Here is a 26,604-nt window from a genome sequence, read left to right on the forward strand (position 1 = left end):
CAAGGAGATTTTATGGATTCTGGATATCAGGCTATACGAAGGACAGAGGTGGAGCCACCCTCAGGAAGAAGGAGCCCGGGGCTCTCATTCCCTCAGCCGGGCTCCTTCACATAGCTGGGGGCAGGGCCACTTTCATGTCCCCAGCTCTACCTCCCAGCTCGACACCTGAGAGGCTTCTGATCCACCCCTCTCTTGGTTTTGCTCCTTTTGGTCCAAAAAGAATAGAGCTCTGATTGGTCATTTTGGGTCAGGTGCCTAGCCCAGCCCTAGGTCAGTCCCTGTGGTTGTAGGGTGAGGTTGTATAAACCTTAGAACATTTACCTGGAAATGGCGAGGGGGAACCCAATTAAATTAAGTCTGTTCTAGGCTGCATGTTTTTTCTGCAGGGGTCATGGAAGACAAGTTTTGATTGGGCTAACATTAAATACCTACTCTGTGTTGAGCATGGTACTAGGCCTTTTATGTACATTTAAACCTACCCTGAGAGGTAGGTAGGTATAATATTGGCATATTCCCAAAATTCAGAGCAGTTAAGTAACTTAGTCTTGGTCACGCAATGGATAAATGGTAGAGCGGTCCCAAGTTCCAGGTGGTCAGACCCCCAAGAACACTGCCCTGTCCAGTGTAGTGTGCCTAGCTTTCATGGGCAGACCATAGGAAGGGGCTTGTGGACTTAAGCCGAGAGTATGTGGTGGGAAGCAGCCTTGTAGATGGTCCAGAGGACCTGGTCTCATTGACTTAGAGGCTGGGATTGGACTAGCCCAATGGTTTTCATAGAGCCCACTGGGCAATATATTTTCTCCCCCCAGAGACACTGGCAATGTCTGAAGACATTTTCGGTTGTCAAATTTGGGGAGGGAATGTTACTGGCATCTAGTGGATAGAGTCCAGAGATGCTGCTAAACATCCTACAAAGCATAGGACAGCTCCCACAACAAAGAATTATCTAGCCCCAAATGTTAATAGTGTCAAGGCTGAGAAACCCTGGGTAGCCTGAACAGGCAATAAGGCAGCTGCTGTGACTGACACTCCTACCCTCAGCTTCAGGGTCTCGGAAAGTTACTGTGGGAAGAAAATGCATCAGACACAGCTGACCAAAAATTCTCTCTTTTTAGGGTCTTAAAGGAACAGTGGATTCGAGCTAAGTATGAAAGACAGGAATTTATGGCTGATGGGAAAACTATCTCATCCCCAGGTAAAGTTATTTGCATTATCTTTTGAGGGCTGTGTTCTAATGAGTTTTAAAAGACAAAGTGCCTGAGTGTTAGGAACAAAGTCTCAGGTGGGGGTTCCTCTGCCTCTGAAACAGCAACACATCAGCTGGTGTGGTTTTATGGTCTGAGTGGCCAAGGAAATATAAAATGCAAGAAGCCTCACCCACCAGAAACACACCCCTGGCTCCTGTCTAACATAGCTCCTGGCATGGCAAAAGTCTTGGTAAGGTGCATGGGCTCGGTTTCAATTTCCCTTCCCGCCTTTGTGCTGAGCGTAACCTCATCTGTGGCCCTGGACCTGCGGCAGTTTCTGCCCAGCTGCATTGAGTCCAAGGTGACACTGACCCATAGAGCAAAGTGCACAAAACTACTCTGTGGGGACCAAAGGCAGCCTGTGCTCAACTCTCCTAGCTATCAAGAGCTCATGGTATTCTTCAACCAGCAGGTGTCTAGAAGTCACTCGTTATTCCTTCACTCTGGAGAGTGTCATTAGGCTGATGTCAATTGAGGCCATCAGTCCATTTTCTGAGTACTTAGCCTACTTAAGGGTTTACTGAGTCTTCTTATAAAAGAGCCATAGAAGAAAGTTTGAGGAAGCCCAACTGAAATCATAAGACTTTACAAATTTGGCCCCAGACGGGACCCCTGTGTCAGCTGAAGTAGCTGAGTTAGATTTCAGACATTTTAGCAGCAGGTAGAAGGTTCGCTTTACCCTAAGACCCTACAAGGTTTGTGAGCTGCTTATTTGTCTTAAGGCCATGGGTGTTCACTCTTTCTCATCTTTGGTGGCTAAGGTAACCGAGAAGGGTTCCTGTGGAAGCGGGGAAGGGACAAGGCACAGTTCCTGAGAAGGAGGTTTGTTCTCCTGGCGAGAGAAGGCCTCCTGAAGTACTACACTAAAGAAGAGGTAAGAGGCCAGAGCAGCGAGGGGTCCCCTCCCTGAGCACTGGGCTCCCACTCCACTGAGGTCTACGTTTTAATCAAATAGATTGTGTTGTGGGTGATCTGAGCCACTGAGAGTTAGGTACCACATCCTATTTTTCCTTGGTTATACAATCAATCTGAAAAATGTACCTTCTGTTCACCTGATTAAGACTTTAATTATCACTTGATTTTACTTCATTTATTCATCCATTTAAGAAGTAGTTATTGAGTACCTACTGTATACTAGACACTACCGTAAGAACTGGAGACACAGCCATGAACTAAACAAAGCTCCTGTTTTCCTGGAACTTTCTTTCTGATGGAAGGAGGCAGATGGTAACCAAATCACACATCAATATATATCTGGTAGCAGTAAGTTCTAGGAAGTAAAATAAAAGAGGGTGAAGGGTTAGAGAATGGTGGAAGCATGGCAGGGATTGTTACCACAGAGTGGTCAGGAAAGGCCTCGCTGATGACATCCCAGCCGAAACTGAATAGATGTGAGTTACACAGCTGTGTGGGGAAAAGAAGAAGTAGGGGGAACGGTATGTGCAGAAGCCCTGAGCATGGTCCTGGCTAGCACATATATCCGTGTGCTAAATAGAAAAGTTGATTCCTCTGAGGGGGTGCAGCCCCTGGGCCCCAGTCTAGACAAACAGATGCCTGATCTGCAGTTGTCACTTGCACCTTCAGCCAGGGGCTTTTTGTTCAGAGGACAAACAGCTCAAACATAAGCCATTGCCCTGGCCTGAGATGAGAGTGTGTTTGGTGGGACTAAAGGACATCAAAGAGGTCAAAGTGACTGGTGCATAGTGAGCAAAGAAAAGGATAAAGAGACATGATCACAGAGTGAAGGACCTTGTAGGCCATGGTAAGACTTGGGATTTTTTTTTTGCAACAACTTTATTGAGATATAAATTCACATACCATACAATCCACCCATTTAAAGTGTACAATTAATGGCTTTTAGTGTATTCACAGAGTTCTGCAACTATCACAGTCAATTTTAAGACATTTTCCTAAAAGAAACCTCACATCCGTTGGCTGTAATCCTTCACTACACTCTACCCCACTAGCCCTAGGTAACCACTAATCTACTTTCTGTCTCTATAGATTTGCCTATTCTGGACATTTCATATAAATGGAATCAAACAATATATGGTCTTTTGTAACAGACTTCTTTCATTTAGCATTATGTTTTTAAGGTTCATTCATGTTGTAGCATATATTAGCACCTTATTTCTTTTTATTGTCAAGTAATATTCCACTGGATGGAAATACATTTCATTCATTCATTGGTTGATGGACATTTGGGCTGTTTCTACTTTTTGGCTAGTTTGAATAATGCTGCTATCAACATTTATGTATAAACTTTTCCCGTGGGCATATATTTCCATTTTTCTTGGGTTCGTACCTAGGAGTGGAATCACTGGGTCACATGGTGACTCTTCGTTTAATCTTTTGAGGAATTGCTGCACTGTTTTCCAAAGTGGCTCCACCATTTTATAGTCCCACCAGCAACATCAAAGGTTCTAATTTCTCCACATTGTCATCAACACTTGTTATTATCTGTCTTTTTGATTATAGCCATCTTAGTGGATGTGAGGTAATGTCTCATTGTGATTTCGACTTATACTTCCTTGATCGAATGAGGTTGAGCATTTTTTCATGTGCTTATTGGCCATTTGTATATCTTCTTTATAGAAGTGTCTTTTCAGATCCTTTTCCCTATTTTAATTAGATTATTTGTCTTTTTATGGAATCATAATAATTCTTTATATATTCTAGGTACAACTCCCTTATTGGTTATATGATTTACAACAAATTTAGACTTTTGGATTTAACTGTGAGAGAGGGTACTGTAGGATGGCTCTAAGCAGAGAAGCGATATAATTTGATTTACGCTTTTTAAAAGGAGCACCCTGGCTGCTGCCGGGGTGATGGTGGGACAGGAAGGGGGCAAGAGTAGAAGCTGAAAAACCAGTTAGGAAGCTACTGCAATAATCTAAATGAGGAATAATGGATTAGAGGGTGGCGGAGAAGGAGGTGGTTAGAAGAGGTCAGATTCTGCATATATTTTGGAAGTAGAGCCAGTAAGTTTTATTGAAGGATTGCGTGCGGGGTGCAAAAGCAAGAAGAATGAAGGATGATACCTAGATTTTTGCCCCGTTCAATTAGAAGGATAGACTTGCCATTTGATGAGATGGCAAAGACTTAACTCCCTAAGGGGATGATCGAGCTTCCTTTTCCATTTGAAATGCTTGTTAGTCATCCAAGTGGAGACATTAAGAAGTTGGATATATGAATCTGGGGGTTTAGGGAGAGGGTAGAGCCAGAGTCTACAGCATGTAGACTTGTTTAGCAATGGGACTGTCTGGGATCACCTAGGCAGGGAAAATGTGTAGAAGAGAAAAGACATTTGGGTATTTTAGTTATTTGTTGCTGAGTGACAAACCACTATAAAACTTTGTGACTTGAAGTGTCCTTTGGGTCAGGAATTTGGGCAGGCCATGGCTACTCCAACGCACTTCATGCAGCATTAGCTAGGCCATTCACTTGTTGCATTTAGCTGGTGGTTTGGCTAAGCTACAACGCCCAGGAAGCCTTCACTCCCCGTCTGGTGCCTTGGCTCTTTCATGTGGTCTGTGTCTCTCCATGTGGTTGTTCCTCATTCATGAATCTAGCTTGGGTTTCTTTACAACATAATGCCTGGCTTCCCCCAAGTAAATGGGGTGCTGCAGGCCTCTTAAAGTCTAGGCCAGGAACTGCTTTCTGTATGTCAAAGCAAGTCATGCAGCTGGACCCGATTCAAGGGGAAGGGATATAGGTTTCCCCTCTCAATGGGTAGGGTGACGTAGGCACACTGGGAGGGAAGGAATTGGTGAGGGCCATCTTTGAATTTTATTTACCATACTGAACCATAGGACATCCCAGGATTTAGAGGACAGAAAGATGAAAAGGTTCCAGCAGAGAGAATGTGAGGAATGACCAACAGAGAGAGACGGACAAACTCTGAGTACTTTAGCCTTCACCTTACTCTGTTTCCTATATGTAGAAATTATTATTTATCTCCCTTGTTGCTTTCTTAGACAGATCACAGCAATGCCAGAAGGTCTTATCTAGCGTGGCCTCAGTCTGGGACCAAGTGAAAAATGGTGGGGGATGAAGAGTATTAATTCTCCAAGTGAGAGTAGGGACTTCTTCTCATTCATCAATTTAGAGCACTGAAAAACGTTACAGGTGCAAAAAGAAAAGGCAAGAAGTAAAAGCGCTGCTGCAGAGTTAGGAGAGGCCACCAAACTCCAGCAGCCACTGTGAGTCAGCCTGCAGGGGAGTCTCATCTTTGGTTGGAAAAAGGAGAAAGTTGGTTTGTTTCTCAGTCCTAAGCCAGTTCAGTCTAAAACAGTCTAAAAATAGAATGAATTGCCTTTGTTCTTTTTTCTTTCCCCAAATGGACATTTTTAAAATTATAAAGGTAACTCATTTTTTATCTAAAAATTGAGGGCAATACAAAAGAGTATAAAGAAAGTGAAACTCAAGCTATCTCAACATAATGAAATGTTAATCCCAGAGCATTAAAAAACAAAATGAACAACCAAAAAACACCTGCAAGTTAAAAAGAAAAAAGACAATTGATTGGAGAAATAGGCAAAGGAAATAGATTGGCAGTTCACAGGAAAAGAAACCAAAATACCTGGTAAGTGTGAGAAGAGATACTCAATGTCTCTGAATGTCAGGGAAATCCAAACTAAAACCATAATATGGAGTGATGTCAGAAACATGGCAGAGTGAGAGGCATCCTCAGATCTCTCTCCTTGAAACAATAATAATAAGCTGAACATCTAAAACTCAATAAAACCACAATATGTTATACTACACACCCACCAGAATGGCTAAAATTAAAAAGGCTAACAACACCAAGTATTGGCTAGGACGTGGAAAACTGGAACTCTCATACATCATTCATTGGAATATGAAATGATACAACCTATTTGGAAAATAATTGGACAATTTTTAATAAAGTTAAATGTATATTTAACCACATAACCCAGCCATTCCACTTATAAGTATTTACTGAAGAAGAACAAAAACATATGTCCACAAAAAATATTCTTAGGTGCTTTATTTGTAATAGCCCAAATCTGGAAAAAAACCCAAATGTTCATCTACAGCTGAATGAATAAACAAATAGTTATATATCCATAGAGTAGACTATTGCTCAGTAGTAGAAAGGACAAACTACTAAAGAAATGCAACAATGCGGATCAATCTAAAAAATATTATTCTGAGCAAAAAAGTCATAAACAAGAGTATGTATTACATAATTCCATTTATATAAAATTCTAGGATTCTACACCAAAAGAAGAAAGCAGTTAAGTGATTGCCTGGGGTTGGGGTAGGATAGATGAGGGTTAACAAACAAAGGGGCAGGAGGAAACTCCCCTGAGGTGATAGTGATGTTCTTTATCTTGATTGTGATGGTGGTTACATGGCAATATATGCTTGTCAAAAATCAAATTTTACTCTTAAAATGAGTACCATTATTATTTATAAATTATAGCTCAATAAAGTTTATTAAATAAACCAGGGAGATCAAATTTCAAACCCATCATATGGGCAGATATATTAAAAACTGTCAGTGTCAAGTGTTGGTGAGCATATGGGGAAAAGGGAATACTCCCATCTTACTGATGGAAGTAAATATTGGTACAATCACTATGGAGAGCCATTCAGCAAAATCATTTGGCAGTTTCCAGTGAGTCGAAGATAGAGACACTTGTGATCTATCAATTCCATTTCTAAGTATATTCTGTGACCTAGAGGAATTCTCACATACGTGTACCAGGGACACAAGCTGACTGCACTGAAAAATCAGAAACAATCTCAATATCTGTCAACAGGAAAATAGATTAACTTTTAGTGTAGTCATTTACAAGAACAAACTAGATTAGTATATCTCAATGTGGATAAAACTAAAAAATATAATGTTGGGTGACAAAAGCAAGACATAGAATGCTTCTTTGACCATTAAATTAAAGCCACATAAAATAATACTATATATTGTTCATAGATATGGGAATACATGTGTAAAAGTATAAAAAATGAACTAGAAGAATAAACATCAAACTAGTGACAGTGATTGCCTGTGGGGAGTGGAGAAGAAGAAAGGGCAGGGTCGGTAATATTTAAGGGATTGTGGCTTTATTAGTAATGTCATATTTCTTTTGTAAAAAAGTTAGAAACAATATTGACAAAATTAGGTGTATTTTTTTTTAATTTTTAGTGTTTCTCATAGTAAATACTTTAAAAGGAAAATCTTCCAGTAATCTTTCAAGAAAATCATTGTTAACAGTGTTGGTGTAAATCTGTCTATACCTTTTAGGCATGTTCAAATATACATACCGTACATATGCATATTTGTGTGTTTGTATGTATGTATATATACATGTATATAATGTACAATCTGATTAAATAGGAATGATGGGTGACTGAATGATTACAGGAGAGCAGTAGAGTATCTGTGCATCTTAAGATTAGAGCAAGAACATTTAAAACTCATGAAAAGTTACTAATTTGTTATCTGTTTGCATTAAGGCCTTGGTAAAGGTAATGAAAAGTCACCCTACTGACTCTCAGTATTTTGAGTATCTATTCCCTCTCTTTCAGGGTAAAGGCCCCAAAGCTGTCATTAACATCAAGGACTTGAATGCTACCTTCCAGACAGAGAAGATAGGGAACCCTCATGGGCTGCAGATCACCTATAAGAGAGAGGGCCACCTCAGGAACCTGTTTGTGTATCATGAAAGTGGCAAGGTGAGATCACTGGCATTACACACAACCTCCAGCTCGGCACCCCAGGACTCAGCAGGCCCAGCTCACCTGCAGTCTTGTTCAGCTGCCTCCTGAGACTTGCTGCTGCTATTTGCCTTACCTATTGTCACTTTGCAGTCTGAGACAGAGGTATGAGGAAGGCAGAGGGAGATCAGAGAAGGGGACCTACCAGGTACTATGGATGTGGTCTGAACAGTGCATAGCCACCAAGAGGCGTCCAGTTAGAAGAAGAGACTGTGTTCGCAGATGGCAAATCCAGGTGGAGCCAGAGATTCTAAAATGGGGAGGAGGAATGGATAGAACCTGAGGCAGCGGTGTACTCTAGGGCTTTACTTCTCGATATGTAATCCTGTACCAACAGCATTAGCATCACCTGGAAGTTTATTAAAACTAAAGTTTCAGGCACACCCTGGACATACTGAATTAGAAACTGCACTTTAACAGATCCCCAAGTGATCTTTACGTACATTAAAGTTTGAGAAGCACTTTGTTAGGGTTCAGGAAATAAGATCCCTGGTTCTCAGTCTATAGTGGTTTCTTAGTCCCTGGTGGCCTCTCCACTGTAGCTCAGACTGCTGGACACTGTTGCACACCTCTCCATGCCAATTGCTGCCACGAAGACTTTTGCTGAGGTGCCCAAGGTCTCTGATACTTACGGCACCTCGCTCCCTCCCATTACACAGTTGTAGAGCATCTAACAACCTAAGTCTGGCCACCGACCTCTTTCCCTTGATATCCCATCTTCTCCATTAGGTGGGCATAAATGAGGGGCTGCAAACTCATGCCTGCAGGAGCCAGGTAGGTCAGGGATCTCCAACCCTCAAAGCTGTGGATCAGTACCTGCCCAGTGGCCTGTTAGGAACCAGGCCACACAGCAGGAAGTGAGTGGTGGGCGAGTAAGCAAAGCTTCATCTGTATTTGCAGCTGCTCACCAGAGCTAGCTAGCATCACTGCGTCGGCTCCACCTCAGATCATCAGGCATTAGATTCTCATAGGAACACCAGTCCCTGGTGCCAAAAAGGTTGGGGACCGCTGAGTAATTTAAAAGAGAGGTAGACAGTAATAAGGCTGTAGCAAATAGGAAAACCTGTGGAGAATTGAAACAAAACCTCAGGAGCCAAACAAATATGAATGCAGGTTGGATTTGGCATTGGGGTCACCAGTTTGTGACGAGAGACTTTCCAGAATGAAGGCCTAGGCAGGTCATTCCTGGGGTGGTCCCATTCCCTTAGTGCCTGAGACCTCAGAAGGTCCTAAACTCCCAGGACTAGGGAGCTCAGAACTCCAAACACTAGGCCTTACGTGCTCAGCCGTGAGAAAGGGTAATTACGTTGTATTCCTTTGAAATCATATTCAAATGAATTGCTCACTTACCGAATTACATCAGAGTGCAGCGCTGTAGCTATTTGAACAAGTCTTTCTGCTTCTCAATTCCAAATTCCTGGGAGAAAGAATCTGATAAGCCCAGTCCAGCCTCTGCATTGGACCAGCTCTGATCCAGTAGCTGTGGCCAAAAAGGGGTGGGATCATAGCAGCAAATGTGACTCCAACTGTGGGTGGGTAGTAGGTGGGTGAGAATGGGTGGGGCACTTCTCATGGAAGCAGGGCTTGGGCTGAGCAAAAATCTATGACATCTAAACTAGCCTTCAGGATGAGTAGAATGTTCTAGGTAACAGGTATGTGTTGAGTGAGGAGAGAGAGGTGGGTGAAGTAGAGTATTCCAGGAGGAGGGAACAGCATGTATGAGGTGGGATGGGGGACATTGCTAATGGTTTTGTATGGAAGGAGCCCAGAGGGCAAAGTAAGTCATACTAAAGAACTTGGACTATTTTCCTGAGGGTAGTGAAGAGGACTTAAAGCTAGATTTAGTAGATTTGCAATTAGAAAATCACTCTGGATGGACTGGAGAGAAGCAGAGCAGAGGCAGAGCCAGCTAGATAAGCAGTTCACCTGGTGAGAGATGATGGCGGCTCACACTGCCAAGGGATGCAGCTTGAGCCTAAGTTGCACTCCAAGCAATGAGCATCCCCACTGGAGGAGCAATCCCCGGTGTACCTGCCCCAACTTGAAAGCCCGTCTTTGACATCAGAGGACCCTTACTCCTCAAAGTGTGTCTGTCCATTGATCACATCATCTAAGAGGTTGTTAGGAATGCAGGATCTCAAGCCCTGCCCCAAACCCACTTAATCCAAATCTGCATTTTAACGAGATCCTCATCTGATGTGTACACATGTGAGAAAGTGTCAAGGACTGTCCTAGGTCATTGCATAACTCCCATGTCGCTCACCTGGGTCCTTTATCGTGGCTCTGGGGATCTCCCTCTCAGTGGCTTCGCTCTTGCTCAGGTGAGCCCCCCATCCCCCAGGCTCTGACATTGTCCTCTCAAATGCCCACAGGCCCCTCATTGGAACTGGGGCTGTGTGCATGTGCTGAATGCATGTGTCCAAACCTAAAGATGAAGCTGGCTTCCTGCCACCAGACTCAGCTCCCCCTACTTCATCTCACTGGCTGTCCATCTGTCCATTGCATTTTTCTCTGCAGGAGATAGTGGACTGGTTCAATGCCCTCCGCGCAGCCCGTCTACAATACTTAAAAGTGGCCTTTCCTGAGCTCCCAGAGTCTGAGGTGAGTTAACGTGGACCCCTAACTTCTGAGTCTCCTCTCTGCTATCTCCTTCTCCTTGTCTGCTGACCTCGAAGATACTCAGAGGCCAAACTAAGATGGTTTGCAGGCAAGACCTTGAGACTTGGGGTTGGGTACCTCAGAGGGAAATCAAAGACTTTCTTTTGGGGAGGCTGGGGTATTATGGCTTCACATATGGCAAGACAGCCTCCAAAAAGCAGGTGAGGCTCTCACCTTTGGGATGCATGGCACCATCCACCATCTCAAAGGGCTCAGGATCTGTGCATTTCTTCCTGGCCCCATCTCCCTCTAAAAGGTATAGACAATCCTTACCATACTGCTTACAAAGTGCCTTGGAGTCCATTTTATCTTGTAATTCCTTTTATCTCATGATTCTTGCAGTAGTCTTTTAGGCAGGGGGCGATTATTCCCATTTTACTGATGAGAAACTGAGTCCCAAGAAGGGCAAGTGAGTAACTGAAGATGCTCTTCCTACCCTCACATCCTCCTTTGCTCTTCCGTGTTCTAGTCCCATGAAGGGAATGGGATCTTCATAATTCTATCAGAAACAGTCTACCTTTCATGGCCAAGGTAATGGTAAGCCTGAGAACTTCATGTTGATTGTCTTCAGTCATCTGGGCCATCCATCTACATCGCTCAGGAAGCAGGCAGTGTGGGGCAGAGGATGTTACCTCGAGCCAGGAGGCCTAGGCTCTCATGGACGCTCTGTCACTAACTTGCTTTGTGACAAATGCAGGTCACGTCACCTCTCCACACATTTCTACATCTGTAAGATGGCAATTGAGCTGGGTCATCTTCAGGGTCCCTTCCAGCTGTGAGGTGATATGATCTGTTGTCTGTTTTAGGACCTGCTCTAAGAGGATGGTGTAAGTGACAGGGGTAGAGAGACCATATTAATCCTGGGACTATCTTATTCCAAACTGTTAGGTTTTCTTTGAAAGCCTGAATGCACCTTAATCCAGAGGTTTGCAGGGAACCAGGTGTCTAAAATGGGGGTTCACTCCAGGCCCAGTGACACACCGAGATGGCATCTCTCTGAAAGCAGTTCCAGCCAGGGCTGAGTCAGGGTGCTCCCGGTCTGCAGAGTCAGCACTCAGAGCTGGTGAATGCATGTTCCTGTGAGCGGGGTGTCGGGAGAGCTGACTGCTGACTGGGAAGGACGGGAGGACAAAGTGCAGATGCTCGGCCTTGTTTATCTGACTAGTTCTCCAACTTTGCTGACCCCTGCAGAGGCAATTGGGCTTTGGCCAACATCCTCAATGTCCTCTTACCTCCCTCATTGAACATCGTTAACCCTTGTCCACCCCCAGGCTCCTCCTTGCCTTCCTCTCTCCCTATTCTTTCCTCCCCTATGTCTCTGTGAGGTTCTGAGCAATCACCCAGGCCTGGTTCAAACTTAGGGATCCAGATGCCAGAAACCCAGGGAGTCCCAGTGGGGCTGTGGTCCTCTGCTAAGAAATGCATGGACTCTGAATCAGAGAAGCTGACAGGTTACTTAGGGCAAGTCACCTTACCTGTCTGAGCCTCAGTTTGCTCATCTGTCACCATGGGGATGATATCTATCTTCCAGGGCTATTGTGAGAATCAAGCTAGCCAAGGCATCCAAGGTAAATAGTACTCCATCCATCTGCTTTTCCTCCTTTCAGTTGTTTCCCTAGGCCTAGTCTAGCCCTACCCTGGCTCAGGTTCAGACTGTTGAGCAGTAAGGACTGTTTTTATCTCCAAATGAAAGAATTAAAGTCGATAGAATATATTTTTGGAGAAAAAGGAATGGTGTAGTTTATCTATTTGGTTTTGACTCACAATTTTCACCCTTTTAGACTTCCTATTCTTATTCCCCAGACCTTACTTCTCCTTTGCCTACGACCTGAGCTCTGGGGCTCTGGGTGGCTAGGCTGCTTTCAGATGGCTAGGCTGTCATTGAAAGCTTTAGACTTGCCAGGCTGACCCCCTGGAGCATAGGACGCCAGCATCAACCCCCGGAAGCTTTGCTGAGAATAGGATGGTAAGCCGGAAGGGGTCCTGGAGATCATATCATCCATCTCCTCATTGCATAGAGGGAAACAGTCCCAGAGAGGCATGAGGTTTTACCAAGAGAACTCAGCAGTTTGAGGTCAAAACTGGAGCTTGAACCCAGGTGTCCCGACTCCTAGTCCAGGGCTTTTTCTACTTGCCCACTCTGCTGTCACCTCCTTGGGACCCTGTGGATGAATCCCCACCGATATCCAGGTTTTGGTCAGGGTCTTGCTCAGAGGCATGTTTATATTTTAGCACCATAGGGCAGTGGTAGGGGTACCTCTACTGTCTGTCTCGTGTGCATGGGCCCCAGGTATGAATCCCAGATCTTCATCCTACCAGCAGTGTGGCTTTGGGAATACCCCAGGCCACTATACAATTATTCAGTGAGGATGATAATATCCACCACTTCATGGGGTGGTTGAGAAATGCTCCCAGAGCCTGATACATAACAGACTCCCAGAACAAGTCCCCTGACACCAAGAAGGTCTCCTCAGAGCCTTGCCTGTGTCTACTTCCTGGGGTTATTGACACATTCCTTAAACTAAGTACTTAAACCAAGACTCGGGTGTGCTGGGAAGCCCTGCAAACATCTGGGGTGCTGTCGTCTGGCTCTGTTGAAATATTAATATTACATCCATACCACGTTCCAAATATAACCCTGTGACCCATGAGCACACATCCTTCCCCATTCCAAACTTCCCCTTTTTTGGGGAGCCAAGTTCAGCGGGGAACCCTAAACCCTTGGGGTGTGAATTATGGGGTCAGTGTATGTCTCTCTTCCCCCAGCTCGTGCCCCTCATCACCAGGAACTACCTCAAACAAGGCTTCATGGAGAAGACTGGCCCAAAGGTATATACGTTATACCGCTCCCTGGGAGGTTTTCCTATCCCCTGCTCCAGCGGGCGGGCGCTACGGCAGAACTTGGGCGGTGAGAAAATGGGGCACCAAAGGGAGAAAACTGAGAGGGCAGGGGAGGAAGCCAACGTGTGTGAGTTCCTGGGGTCAAGGACCAAGTCCAGGCTAGTGAGCTGGCACGTGACCCAGCATTGCTGCAGGTACTTCCACCTATCGTCGGGCCTCCTCTCTCTTCATCGACACGCCATCTGCTTCTTTCCTCTTAACTCCGTCCGACGCTACTCTTGGGAAAGCATAGCTGAAAGGGACTCCTTGGGGATCAGCTCTTGCCTTTTCCAGAACCGAGATTGTTCAAGTGAGTTGGGGGCTGGAGCTCGGGCTGCGAAAACACACCTATACACCCATGCTTGGGTGCCCAAGTGGGCACACCCTTCCCCAGCACACAGTCAGCCTCTGCTCTGCTCTGCTTTGCTACACCTGCCCCAGCCCCCTAGGGGCTGCTCATTCCCACTTCTTTATGCAGGAAGGGGAGCTCAGCTGCTTCTGCGCCTTCCCTGAGGATCCAGAGGGGCGAGGCTCCTGCTGTCCAAGGGCATCTCAGGCTTAAGCCTGGACACTGGGTGGGGCGAGGCTCAAAGTCAGAAGTCTGGCTGGAGAGGTGGCAGTGGTTTTGAGGAGAGGAAAGGGGGAAGGGAAGAGTAGGGAAAAGCAGAGGGAGCTTCCTAAAAGAACTACCAAAGCACCCAGGGCTTCTTTTTTTAAGGTGTAATATGTTGACAAGATGGTCGTTAAGACTACAGTAAAGCTGTTAGGTGTGAACGAAAGTCTCAGTCAGCTCGAAAACTGGTCAAAGGGTTGCACGTTTTGTGTTCTTCTTTCACCAGCCAGTGGCGAGCCCCTCCCCAGGACTCCTGTCCTGACCTAGGTTAGAATTTGGCCAAGGCCAGTGCCTTCCGCATTGCTGAGCAGTAGCCACTTCTGACTTCCTCAACTTTCTTTTTCTGAGACTTCTTGTCCACAGCCTGAAAAAGAGGAAAGTGCCTCCTCCAACCCACAGCAGCACCTGAAGGCAGCAGGGTGACGCTGGCAGGGGTTGAGGAGGTGGGCAGAGCCTTCAGAGCTCAAGGGCATTGGGGTATCTGACTGTGGAACCAGCCAAGGCTGGCCTTCTGACCTCTGTGCTCCCTGGCTTTGGCTGGTCCTGCTACGAGGTCCCCTCTTTTGTAGCAGAGAGAACCTTTCAAGAAAAGATGGTTCGCCCTGGATCCCCAGGAGCGGAGGCTGCTCTATTACAAGAACCCACTGGTAAGAGCCACTGCTGGACCCTCTCCACCTTACCCCCAGGTGGACATGGGTACAGTGCTGGCTGGGGGACTGTGGGGAAGCTACAGGGCTGAAGAACCTGGCAAGGGACACACCTCCACCTTTGCTTGTCTTCATCTCCGGTGCGTGAAGCTCTTCTTTCCCTTCCCCTGCAGGGAGTCCTGTACATGCATCCAAAATGCTGCCAATGCAGTTAAGTAGGTTGTTTCTCATCCCCTGGTCTCCGGGGCGCATTTCCAAGCAGGAGGCTGGGGAGGGTAGTGATTAGGAGTGGGGGCTCTAGAACTCAGCTGTGTGGGCTCTGGTTTTAGCCCTGCTACTTTTAGTTGTTGTGCTCTGGGTGGGTACTTAGCTCTCTGTGCCTCAGTTTCCTCCTCTAGAAAACAGGCTTACTAACAGTGCCTTCCTGAGTGGTTGCCATGAGGATTATATGCATTACTACATGTAAAACACTTCAATTCTTTGTGTATAGTTAGCGAGTATCATTTTAACAGATGTGTGTAATTTCTTTCAGTTTTAGCCTTTCAAATTCTGGGTCCACCTAGCAGAAGTCCTCAGAAGAGACCCCCACCCCCTGTGCGCGCGCGCGCGCGCGCACACACACACACACACACACACACACACACACCTCTTTCAAAAACAGAGTTTGGGGGTCACCACAGCTGCAGGTGCTTCTCTGCCCCAGATGTGACCTCTGATGACCACATATCCTCTATTTCCAGGACGCCTTTGAGCAGGGTCAGGTGTTTCTCGGGAGCAAGGAGCAGGGGTACGAGGTATATGAAGACCTGCCCAAGGGCATCCGAGGGAATCGCTGGAAGGCTGGCCTCACCATCATCACTCCTGAGCGCAGATTCATCTTCACCTGCCCCAGTGAGAAGGAGCAGCGGGAATGGCTGGAGAGTTTTCGAGATGTTCTCTCCCGCCCCTTGACGCCCCTCAACCTTCTTAGTAAGATTCAGGGCCTGAGGTTTGTTCTTTTGGCCGAGGGCAGAGGGCAGAGGGCAAAAAGGGGCTTCTTCACTAGAGTTCAGCTGTTGAGCCCTGAAACTGAGGTCATGGCTCCTGACTGTGCTTTTTCTGTCTTTTCTCCCTGCCAAGGAGCAGTGCAGATGGTGCACATTATTGTCAGAAAGCCCTCTCCGTCCATGCTAAGTTCCTCCTTCTGGCGCCCTTCCCCAATAGCATCTGGCGGAGTTGGGCCTTGGAAGGACGTGCTTAGGTCCTCTTCTCTACGCTGCTGAGTACAGGGGCCCAGCAGCCTCTCTCTCTCTCTCCAACCTCCTCCCCCTGACCCTTTTCTCGTGAGAAAAGCCTGGCCTGTTATTATTAGCTAAGTCACACCCGCTGGGCAGCTCCCAGGATTTTGGATTCCTCCTGACTCACAGAGGGATGGCTATTTTTAGTGCCCTTTTCTCTGGGTCCTCCCATCTGTCTGCTCCTCTCCTGTGCCTCCCCTTCACCTCAGATGTGTCACAATAGGCTTCCCTATCTGCAAATAGTCCTGTGAAAAAAAGAGGAGACATTCAGAGCTAGAGCAGGAACCTTCTGGCCCAGGGCCTGGCTTCTGGGGCCCCGAGGAGAAGTTGTGTGTTTGGAAAAGTACGGACTGAGCGAGTGACCCCACATGGCCCCTTGGGAGAAACCCGTGTGCCCTTCGAGTCTGACCAGTATAAACACAAACTTTTCACTTTCCAAAATCTCAAAGCCAAAGTGCCTCAGAAATGGACTCAGATGTCGTCAGTGAAACACATCAGCTGGAGCTTTCTTTTCCCTGTGGGCCTGTGTGTCCGAGTCTCTCTCTGCTTTTCTCCGTTCCTGTGTCTCTCACTCCCTGCTTGTCTCTTCTCTTCTTTGGTGTGTGTGTCCCCTCTGTTTCTTACCCTTTCAGTCCTTTTTAAATTCTGGTTCCCTCTGTCTTTGTGCCCCTGTCTCCTGCTGTCCCTTCCTTCCAGTGGGACTGCATTGACATGGCCAACCCTTAACCCTCTTCCTGTTTCCCATGCAGCTGCATCAACAGAGCGTAGTCACAGCAGCAGGTGACCCACTGGATGAGGAACTGGCTGGCCACTGGCCACAGAAGCTCTTGGTAGGAAGGAGAAGTTCTCACCTTGGCCTCGATTGCCCAGCAGGATGTCCCACAGTTGGCAGCCATTGCTGGTAGTGAACTCTGCCAGGACTGAAGCTTTGGCCTTTACTCACTGGCTCCCTGGGCCTCCCCACTGCCCAGCCCTGGGACCTGGGGATCCGGTACATGTCCTCAAGGCCCAAGACATCTGAAATGAAGGCGATGCAATGGAAAGGCACCCACAGCATCACACAAGTTGCATGCTCGCTCAAAAAAAAGTTTAACCTGACTCTAACCATGAGGAAATAATCAGACAAATTCATGTTAGGGACATTCTGCAAAACAACCAGCCTGGACTCTTCAAAAATGTCAATTTTATTAAAGATTGTGTGGAAATTGTTCTAGATTAAAGGAGACTAAAGAGCAACACCATGCAATTTGTGATTCTTGATTGGATCCTCGATTTTAAAAAACAGCTATAAAGGACATAAATTTGAATATGGATTATTACCTAATGGTGTTGTAAGATTGTGATACTTATGCTACAGGAGAATGCTCTTGCTCTTCGGGGGTATGAGCTGCAGTGTTCATATCCCCTAAGAGTCAGTCTACAACTGACTCTTAAATGGTTCAGCAAGAGTTAAGTGTATGTGTACATGTATATGCATAGAGTATACACATATATAGTGTATGTGTGTGCGTGTGTGTGTGTATATATGCACACTCATATATTTGGAAGACAGGAAGTATATATATATGTATACATGTATATGTATACATACATACATACACAAACACACACACACACACACACACACACATATATATACATACAGAGGGAGAGAGAGCCACTGTACAAAATGTTACCAACTGATGAACTAGATGAAGTTTACATGGGTCTTTATTGTCCTATTCATGCAAATTTTATATAGCTGTGAAAGTTTTCAAATTAAAAATTTGGGGGAAATTTTTTTAAAAAGCATCTACATTTCACTCCTAGAAAGCAGTGTTTTCTCTACATGAATCAAATATGTCCTGGGAGAGTTTCATCTCTGTGTACATTTTAGAAGAATAAAAGCCTAAGTAATACAAAAAAACCCCCAAAAAACTGCATTGATCATCGTCTCGCCCTGGAAGGAAAGGAGGCAGCCAAGGAGACAACTTCACAGGCCTCTAGAGCAGAGAGAGCTATCCAGCCTGTGTGTGGGGTGTGGCCTTGCCACTAGCTTGAGCCTGTTAGAAAACTCACTCCCCCACCTCTGTGCCTTGGCTTTTCTCTTTCAAATGAGAGGGTTGTATTAACTATTAAAATTCCGTAGAAGCAACAAGTATTTTTGAGCACCTCTCCGGTGCCTGGTTCTGTGCCAGGCCCTGGGGATAGGCAGAAACAGAGGATGTGGTCCCTGCTGTCACAGACTATGCTGGAAGCAGCTCTTACACAGGGCGCGACAATGAGGCAAGTGTTCAGAAATGGGAAGTACAGGCTGCTGTGGGAGTGTGTGGCAATAACGTTTACCCTAACTGACAGGGAGAGGGGTGAATCAAATAGAAAAGAGTGAGGAAAATACTCTAGCCTGAGAGAAGAAAATGTTCAAAAACCCTGAGATGGGCAAGGGAACTGAAAAAAATCTTGAATGGCTTAAATGTTAAAGAACAGGTCAGCAGGCTCTCTGTTTTATGATTCTTCATTCCTTCAGGCAACGTGCAGAAAGACACCGGGTGTTCTCTTTTCATTTCAGTGGAGACCTACAAGGTTGGGAGAGTCTTTAAGAGATACTCTTTTTTTGTGAGATTGTCTTTTGGATCCCCCAATCAGAAGACAAGTAACCTCATCAGAGTATCTCTTCTGAGCCTTCCTGACTGCCATGATGGTGACGTGGCTGCTTCCCTCTCTGGCTCCTAAAGCATCTTGAAAATGTCTGTTTCAACACCGATTGGGTTGTATAGTAAGGGTCAGTTGGCTTGTTTGCCTTTTTCTTTTTTAAACCACCTGTGAGCTCTGTTGGCTGTGCTCGATTAAGTTCTAAGGATGAGAAAATTAATAAAGGTATAGTTCTACCCTCAAGAAACTTATACTGTAAAAGGGAAGAAAGAGAAGTAGACAGGCAGTAAATAAGCAACTTGAGGAGGGAAACTGGGATTCTCAAGAGCACTTCGGAAAGGCAGAAAACGACCACAAAGATGAAGATAAAGTCCCAGCGAAATGGAGTGCCTAATTTTAGTTGATTTCTGAGGCCTGGCTGGATCTCTGTGTTTGGGTTCCCCAAAGATATCTCTGCACTCTTCGCATTAAATCCCCGTTCGGTTGCTCATGGGCGCCATTACGCCAGCGGGAAGGTGGCTCGATACCTAAGATGGCCGACGGCTCACAACCAAAGTTACAGCAGAGGCTTCCCGGGTGGCGGGATCAGCCAAACGGAAAAGTCCCCGTCCTGTAACCCCACCGACATCCTGGGCCAAAACCTTTAAAAACCGCGCCTATACCCCAGGCACGTGCAACTTCTCTGGCCCCTTTCCTCGGGACCAGTGAACCTCATCCGCAGACCCTAATAAAGCCTGTTTTATACTTCACTTTGGCTCAATCTTACCCTCATTTTCGTCTCCTCCGGCCGATCAATCCCCTTTATCTTTTTGACTCGTTGGTTTAAGAAAGTTACTTAAATCAGTTTTTTTTTGTACTGTTCTATAAATTTTAATACATATGTGGATTCATATAACTACCACCACAACTAGAACAAAGAACAGTTACATCGCTGCAGAACCTCCCCTGTGCTATCTCTGTATAGCCACATTATTCCCTTGCTCCCGGCAACACTGATCTGTTCTTCATCAGTACAGATTTATATTTTTGAGACTGCCATATACATGAAATCATTCGATACATAATCTTTCACTCTGTATGTATTTGAGATTCGATCGAGTCACTGCACGTATTAATGCAATAGTTCTTTCCTTTTTTTTTTTTTTTTTGCTGAGTAGTATTTCATTGTACGGATGTACCACAGTTTGTTTATCCAGAAATAAAAGGAACAAATTATTTGGGTACATGTGACAATATCCAGAAGTAGAACTGCTGGGTTATATGGTAGGTGTATGTTTAACTTTATAACAAACTGTCAAACTGTTTTCCAGAATGGCTGTACCATTTCACATTTCCACTAGCAATGTGTGAGAATTCAGTTATCCCACATTTTCATCAGCACTTGGTATTGTCAGCATTTTTAAGTTTTAATAGGCATGTAGTGATATTTTTGTGGGTTTTATTTGCATTTCCCTAGTAGCTGATGATGTTGAACATCTTTTCATGTGCTTCTTTGCCAAACTTATATCTTCTTTGAAAGACTGACTGTGTCCATTGCTCATTTTTTCATTGGATGGCTTGTTTTCTTATCATTGAGTTTTGAGAATTCTTTATACATTCTGGATACTAGTTCTTTGACAGACATGGGATATATAAATATTTTTCCCCAATCTGTAGCTTTTCATTCTCTTAACAATGCAATGAATGAAGCCTTTTTTAATCAAGGCATTGAGGTCAAGGTTGATGACTTCCTTTCTTTTATGTAGAGTTTTTTTATTGGTGACAAAGTTTGGCATTTTTATAGGGTGTTGTGGCTTATGTTTGAATGTTTTGAATTTATATATTATAAAGCGGAGTGAAAGTAAGGATGACATATATTTAATGGCAAAATCAGTTTTGTCCCTTAGGGAATCCAGTAAGAGCGAAGCAAAGAAAGCACTGGTGGATGTTAATGGCAGATGCACCTTATTTCATCCAGCGTGCAAACTCAAAGACCTTGTCCTTTCTCACCTAACTTAGCATTAGAGCCCCGAGTCACAGGGGATGTGTATTTACACATCTATCTGAATTTAACAATGATGTCAGACTCTCTAACAGAAAATAAGTCTGATTTGACTAACTGGTTTGACTATAAGAACTGGCCTTGGCAATTATGTTATGCAGCAAATATTTTGCATAAATTGGATGAGTTAAATCAGAAACTCTAAACTTTTAAAGAAAATATATTTGAAGCATGTAGGATAAAAAAGTACTTTTTCAAAAAAAAATTAGATTGACAAAAGTGTATTGAAATGAACAACATTCTAATTTTCCTCGCCCTTTCTGAGTATATCAGGTTAAACAAAATGACTACATAAAAGAGTAACTGGTATAATTGATAGAAATTTGATAAACCTTGGGAAAATCTTCTTAGTATACCTCCTGGAAAATGAGACAGTGAATACTTCTGATGAATTTTTCAATACTGGTAATTTCAAATTCTTTACTCATGACAAAAATTAAAAGAAAATCTAATCAAGTTGTCAGCAGAGAGATTAAGCAATTTCTGATGAGGGATCACTAAGTGATTGTTTTGGCATATATTTCAGAAAGTGTTCAACAAAATGTATGACATTATTGTCACCTATCTATATATGTAGGCAAAATTTCTTAGCACTAAGATTTATAAAAACAGAAATTGGAAATCAAATTTGTTGCTGAACTTTGTCTAATTATAGTGTTAAGTAATGTTCATCACTCATATAATTCAATAGCAAAAAAAGCCAAATAATACAGTTAAAAAGTAGGCAGAACTAAAGACTCCACAAGAACACTACTAGAAACAATAAGCAAACACAGTAAAGTCTCTGGATACAAAACCAATTTTCAAAAATCCATAGTGTTCCTATACTCTAATAATGAAGTGTCAGATAAAAAGGAAAAAATAATTCCTTTTGCAATTGCAACAAAAAGAATAAAATATCTAGGAATAAATTTAACGAAACAAATGAAGGACCTATACAATGAAAACTGTAAGACCCTATTAAAAGAAATCAAAGAAGATACAAAAAATGGAAAGATATTCCATGTTCTTGGATTGGAAGAATCAACATTGTTAAAATGACCATATTACCTAAAGCATTATACAGATTTAATGCAATCCCCATCAAAATCTCATCAACATTTTTTAAAGAAATAGAACAAAAAATCATCAGATTTGTATGGAAGCACGAAAGACTCTGAATTGCCAAAGCCATCCTGAGAAAAATGAATGAGGCTGGAGGCATCACTCTGCTAGACTTCAAATTATACTACAAAGCGACAGTAATCAAACAGCATGGTATTGGCAGCAAAACAGATACATGGACCAGTGGAACAGAATCGAGAGTACAGAAGTAAACCCATATTTATACGGGCAAATAATTTTTGACAAAAAAGTGAAAAACATACAGTGGAGAAAGGAAAGCCTCTTTAATAAATGGTGCTAGGAAAACTGGAAAGCCGCCTGCAAAAGAATGAAATTAGACTGTTGTCTATCACCACACACCAAAATTAACTCAAAATGGATTAAGGACCTATATATAAGACCTGAAACAATAAAATGCATAGAAGAAAACATAGGAACTAAACTCAAGGACCTTGGACTTAAAGAGGTTTTTATGAATTTGACCTCAAAGGCAAAGGAAGTAAAAACTAAAATAAATGAATGGGACTACATCAAACTAAAAAGCTTCTGCTCAGCAAAGGAAAGTGTCAACAAGGTAAAGAAAGAACCATCCGAATGGGAAAATATATTTGCAAGCAATACCTCTGATAAGGTCCTAATATCCAAAATACTCAATAACAACAAAACAAATGATCCAATCAAAAAATGGGCAGAGGACCTGAACAAACACTTCTTCCCAGAGGACATACAAATGGCCAACAAATATATGAAAAGATGCTGACCATCGCTAGCTATTAGGGAAATGCAAATCAAAACCACAATGAGATACCATCTCACATGTGTTAGAATGGCTATAATCAACAGGACAAGTAATAACATGTTGGAGAGGATGCAGAGAAAAAGGAACCCTCCTACACTGCTGGTGAGACTGCAAATTGGTACAGCCACTATGGAAAACAGTATGGAGGGTCCTCAAAAAACTAAGAATTGATCTACCATATGATCCAGCAATCCCTCTACTGGGTATTTACCCCAAAGACTTGAAAAGCCATATCCCAAAAGATATTTGCACACTAATGTTCATAGCAGCATGATTCACAGTGGCCAGGACATGGAAGCAACCGAAGTGTCCTATGATAGATGATTGACTCAAGAAGCTGTGGTACATATATACAATGGAATATTAGCCATAAGAAGAGATGAAATACTGCCATTTGCGACAACATGAATGGAGCTTGAGATAATCATGCTAAGCGAAATAAGCCAGAGAGAAAAAGTTGAAAATCACATGATGTCACTTATATGTGGGATGTAAACCTAAAAGCAACAAATGAGCAGGACAAATAAACAGACTGATGGACATGGACTATAGGCTAGTGGTTTCTCGTGGGGTGGGGGATAGACAGGGTAAAGAGCATCAAATATAGAGTTTAGGGGGAGGGTGAAGTGGGTAAAGAGGATCAAATGTATGGTAGCTGAAGGAAACTGGACTTTGCTGGTAAACACACAATAGAATATACAGATGTCAAATGATAATGAATACTTGAAAATTATATAATTGTATTAACCAATGTTACCCCAATAAACTTAATTAAAAAATAAAACCCCCCAAACAAAGCAAAACAAAGGAACCCTTAAAGGAACCAAGGAAACATTTGAGACGTTTTCATTTACATATAAGTGACAAAGAGAAATAATTGGACAAAAGAAAGGAAATGGCAGAAAAAGACAGTGTGAAGATAATAAACAGAAACCTCATTTAAATTGGAGTTTTGAGGGCCCGTAGGGGGAGCTTTCACTCACCACTCATAGTCCATTACTCCAAACAGGAAGGGGTTTTTCTGCTCAGCTACTCCAGCAGGAAGGAAGATCTTTTCCTTATTTGGCAGCCACTCAGCCAATGAAAAGCCACTACGCTTGGAAGTCCCAGTCTCCTCCAAGAGACTCGGTGTATGAGTCCCTCTCTGACTCTTCCTTTCCTCTCTGAAAGAAAGTTCCTCTCCTTTGTGCTCTGGACTTGCATATGGTTCACTACATGCCCTGAATTGCAATTCCTTGTTGTTCTTGAATAAATTCATTTTCCTTGGAGCGGGGGAGGGGGGGTGGGGGGTGGGAAGGGGAGGCGGTGCAGGGGCAAGTGGCCAGAAGACCTGAAAAGACATTTTTCCAAAGAAGACATACAGATGGCGAACAGGTATATGAAAAGGTGCTCAACATCATTAATCATCAGAGAAATATAAATCAAAGCTACAATGAGACATTGCCTCACACCTGCTAGAATGGCTATATAAAGAAAAAAAAAGTAGAGATAAGTATTGGCAAAGACGTGAAGAAAAGGGAACTCATGTGCGCTGTTGGTGGGAATGTAAATTGGTGCGTCCACTATGGAAAACAGTACGGAGGTTTATGAAAAAATTAAAAACAAAACTACCACATAACTCTGCAATTCTACTTCTGGGTATATATCTGAAGGAAATGAAACCACTATCTTGAAAAGATATCTGCACCATGCATTATTTACAATTGCCAAGACATGGAAACAGCATAAATCTTCATCGATGAATGAATGGATAAAGAAATTGTGAGATATATGTATGTATAAATATTATTCAGCCATTAAAAAGGAGGAAATCCTGCCTTTTGTGACAACATAGATGGACCTTGAGAGCATTATGCTAAGTAAAATAAGTCAAACAGAGAAAGATAAATACCGTATGATGTTGCTTACATATGACATCTAAAAAAGCTAAATTCATAGAAATAGAGAGTAGAATAATGACTGCCAGGGGCTGGAGGGTGGAGGAAATGGAAAGATGTTGGTCAAAGGGTACAAATTTCCAGTTATAGGATGAATAGACTTTAGGGGATCTAATATATAATATGGTGATTATAGTAAACTATACTATATTTTTATACTTGAAACTTGGTAAAGAGTAGATCTTAAATGTTCTCATACTCTCCTGCCATTCAAAGGTGGTGGAGATATTCACTAACCTTATCGTGATAATCATTTTACAATATATATGTGTATGATGATTTCATTATGATGTACACCTTAAACTTACAAAATGTTATATGTTAATTATATCTCAATAAAACTGAGGATCAAAAAGTATTGTTCATCCACAGATAAATGCATTTAAAAAGAAAACAGGCCATCTATCTCACTAGAGCTATAATTTCAATAATAGTTTTACTTTTAAACAATTATTGAAATTTACAGTATATTTGTTTTGATTGTAATGATAATTCAATCCAGAAGAAAATTTTAATAAGAACCTTTTTTGTCATAGGAAGTAAAACAGATTTAAAATTTTGACATATATATATATATATATATATATACACACACACACATTTTTGTTGCAGAGAATTATCACAAAATGATAAAAGTGATTATAAACTGATAAAAGCCTTTTGTGCATATATTACTTTAAAATATAGTTCTGTAGAGTAAGTGGAATGGAAATAGAAGTTCAAGAAGATGAAAGATAAAATTTCTGATGTAAATGAAAAACTTGTTTATATATTTTTACACCCAGTGTTGACTAATCCCCCTGCCCTTTTCCTCTCCTGTACCTACTGCATACTTTTGCCTAAAACTTTTAAGAGGTGTCCAAGAAAAAAGTTTAAAGACCACTGGTTAATCCACTCTTTCAAAAAACTTGGGTCTACGGCCATGCCACCCCGAACGTATCCAATCTCGTCTGATCTCGGAAGCTAAGCAGGGTTGGGCCTGGTTAGTACTTGAATGGGAGACCACCTAAGAATACTGGGTGCTGTGAGCTTTAAAGAAAAAGAAAAAGAAACTTGGCTGTGTAGCGAAGAAGAGGAGGGAGCTAAAGGGAGGCTAATATCAAAGGAAATTTTATTTTTTTAAGATGGGATATTTGAGCTTGTGCATTTGGTATCATTCACACTTTTCAGAAAAAGGAGACTCAGAGAAGCTATGATTTTATTGCAAATGAGGAGACTCTGCAACACAACCCAAGTAATACAGTTGACCCTTGAACAAACTGGGTTTGAACTGTGGAGGTCCACTTACACATTTTTGATCCTGGGAGTCTGTGGATGCAGAAGGCTGATTATATAAATTGATCTACACCACCTTATACAGGGTACTTGAGCATCCACGGATTTTTGTATCTGAGGGAGTCCTAGAACCAGTCCCTCTCACCTGCAGATACTGAGGGACAACTAGGTTTTTGGGGAGTCAGAAGTTATACAAGGATTTTTTTGACCGCGCAGGGGTTGGCACCCCTAATCCCTGAGTTGTCCAAGGGTCAACTGTGTATCGGTCAAGATAGGCTAGGTTATGCTGCAGCAATAAGCACGCACTAAAACTCAGTAAAATTAACATCTCAAATTTATTTTCTTCCTTTACTGCACATCCTAGTGTGGGTTGGCAGTGCATCTGCTCATCTCCATCACTCAGAGACCCAGAGTAACAGATGATGGCTTCAACTCCACAGTCGGTGCAGCTGGTAGAAAGAGATATGACTTGGTTTTTTAAGTTGGTGGGAAGTTAACACGTGTTACTTACATGTTTCAAATGGGTCAGAGAAGTGCCAATCGAACGAGGTACCTAGAAAGGGAAAGGGCTGGAAATTTTGATGAGCAGTATTGGAAATGGTCACGAAGTTGTATTATCTGGCACCTATTTTGAGACCAGGTAAGATGGGGTAAAATAAAACACAAGACATCGTTAGTTTATTTCAACAGATCAGAGAGATGGGTTCTGGTCTCTGATGCTTAGTTATTGCTCTGTAAGTCTAGAAGT

General features: G+C 43.1%; 1 protein-coding gene and 1 pseudogene across 4 annotated transcripts in view; both read left to right on the forward strand.

The window, feature by feature from the left end:
* The window catches only part of ADAP2 (ArfGAP with dual PH domains 2), a 32,835-nt gene extending 15,660 nt beyond the window's left edge, over positions 1–17,175 (forward strand). For 3 of the 4 annotated variants that reach the window (XM_016152505.2, XM_016152503.2, XM_016152502.2), the window contains exons 4-11: positions 1,116–1,195; positions 2,009–2,121; positions 7,806–7,952; positions 10,512–10,595; positions 13,419–13,481; positions 14,715–14,792; positions 15,533–15,780; positions 16,819–17,175. In XM_016152505.2, coding sequence (XP_016007991.1) covers positions 1,116–1,195; positions 2,009–2,121; positions 7,806–7,952; positions 10,512–10,595; positions 13,419–13,481; positions 14,715–14,792; positions 15,533–15,780; positions 16,819–16,837 — 832 coding nt within the window. In that variant the 3' untranslated portion in view covers positions 16,838–17,175. The remainder of the gene's footprint in view (positions 1–1,115; positions 1,196–2,008; positions 2,122–7,805; positions 7,953–10,511; positions 10,596–13,418; positions 13,482–14,714; positions 14,793–15,532; positions 15,781–16,818) is intronic. The other variant, XM_016152501.2, reaches the window with a different exon arrangement.
* Positions 17,176–25,493: 8,318 nt separating this feature from the next.
* LOC118604562 lies at positions 25,494–25,612 on the forward strand (annotated as a pseudogene).
* Positions 25,613–26,604: the final 992 nt, after the last annotated feature.

The sequence above is a fragment of the Rousettus aegyptiacus genome, unplaced genomic scaffold (assembly GCF_014176215.1).
Source record: "Rousettus aegyptiacus isolate mRouAeg1 unplaced genomic scaffold, mRouAeg1.p scaffold_m13_p_6, whole genome shotgun sequence".
NCBI classification, from domain to species: domain Eukaryota; kingdom Metazoa; phylum Chordata; class Mammalia; order Chiroptera; family Pteropodidae; genus Rousettus; species Rousettus aegyptiacus.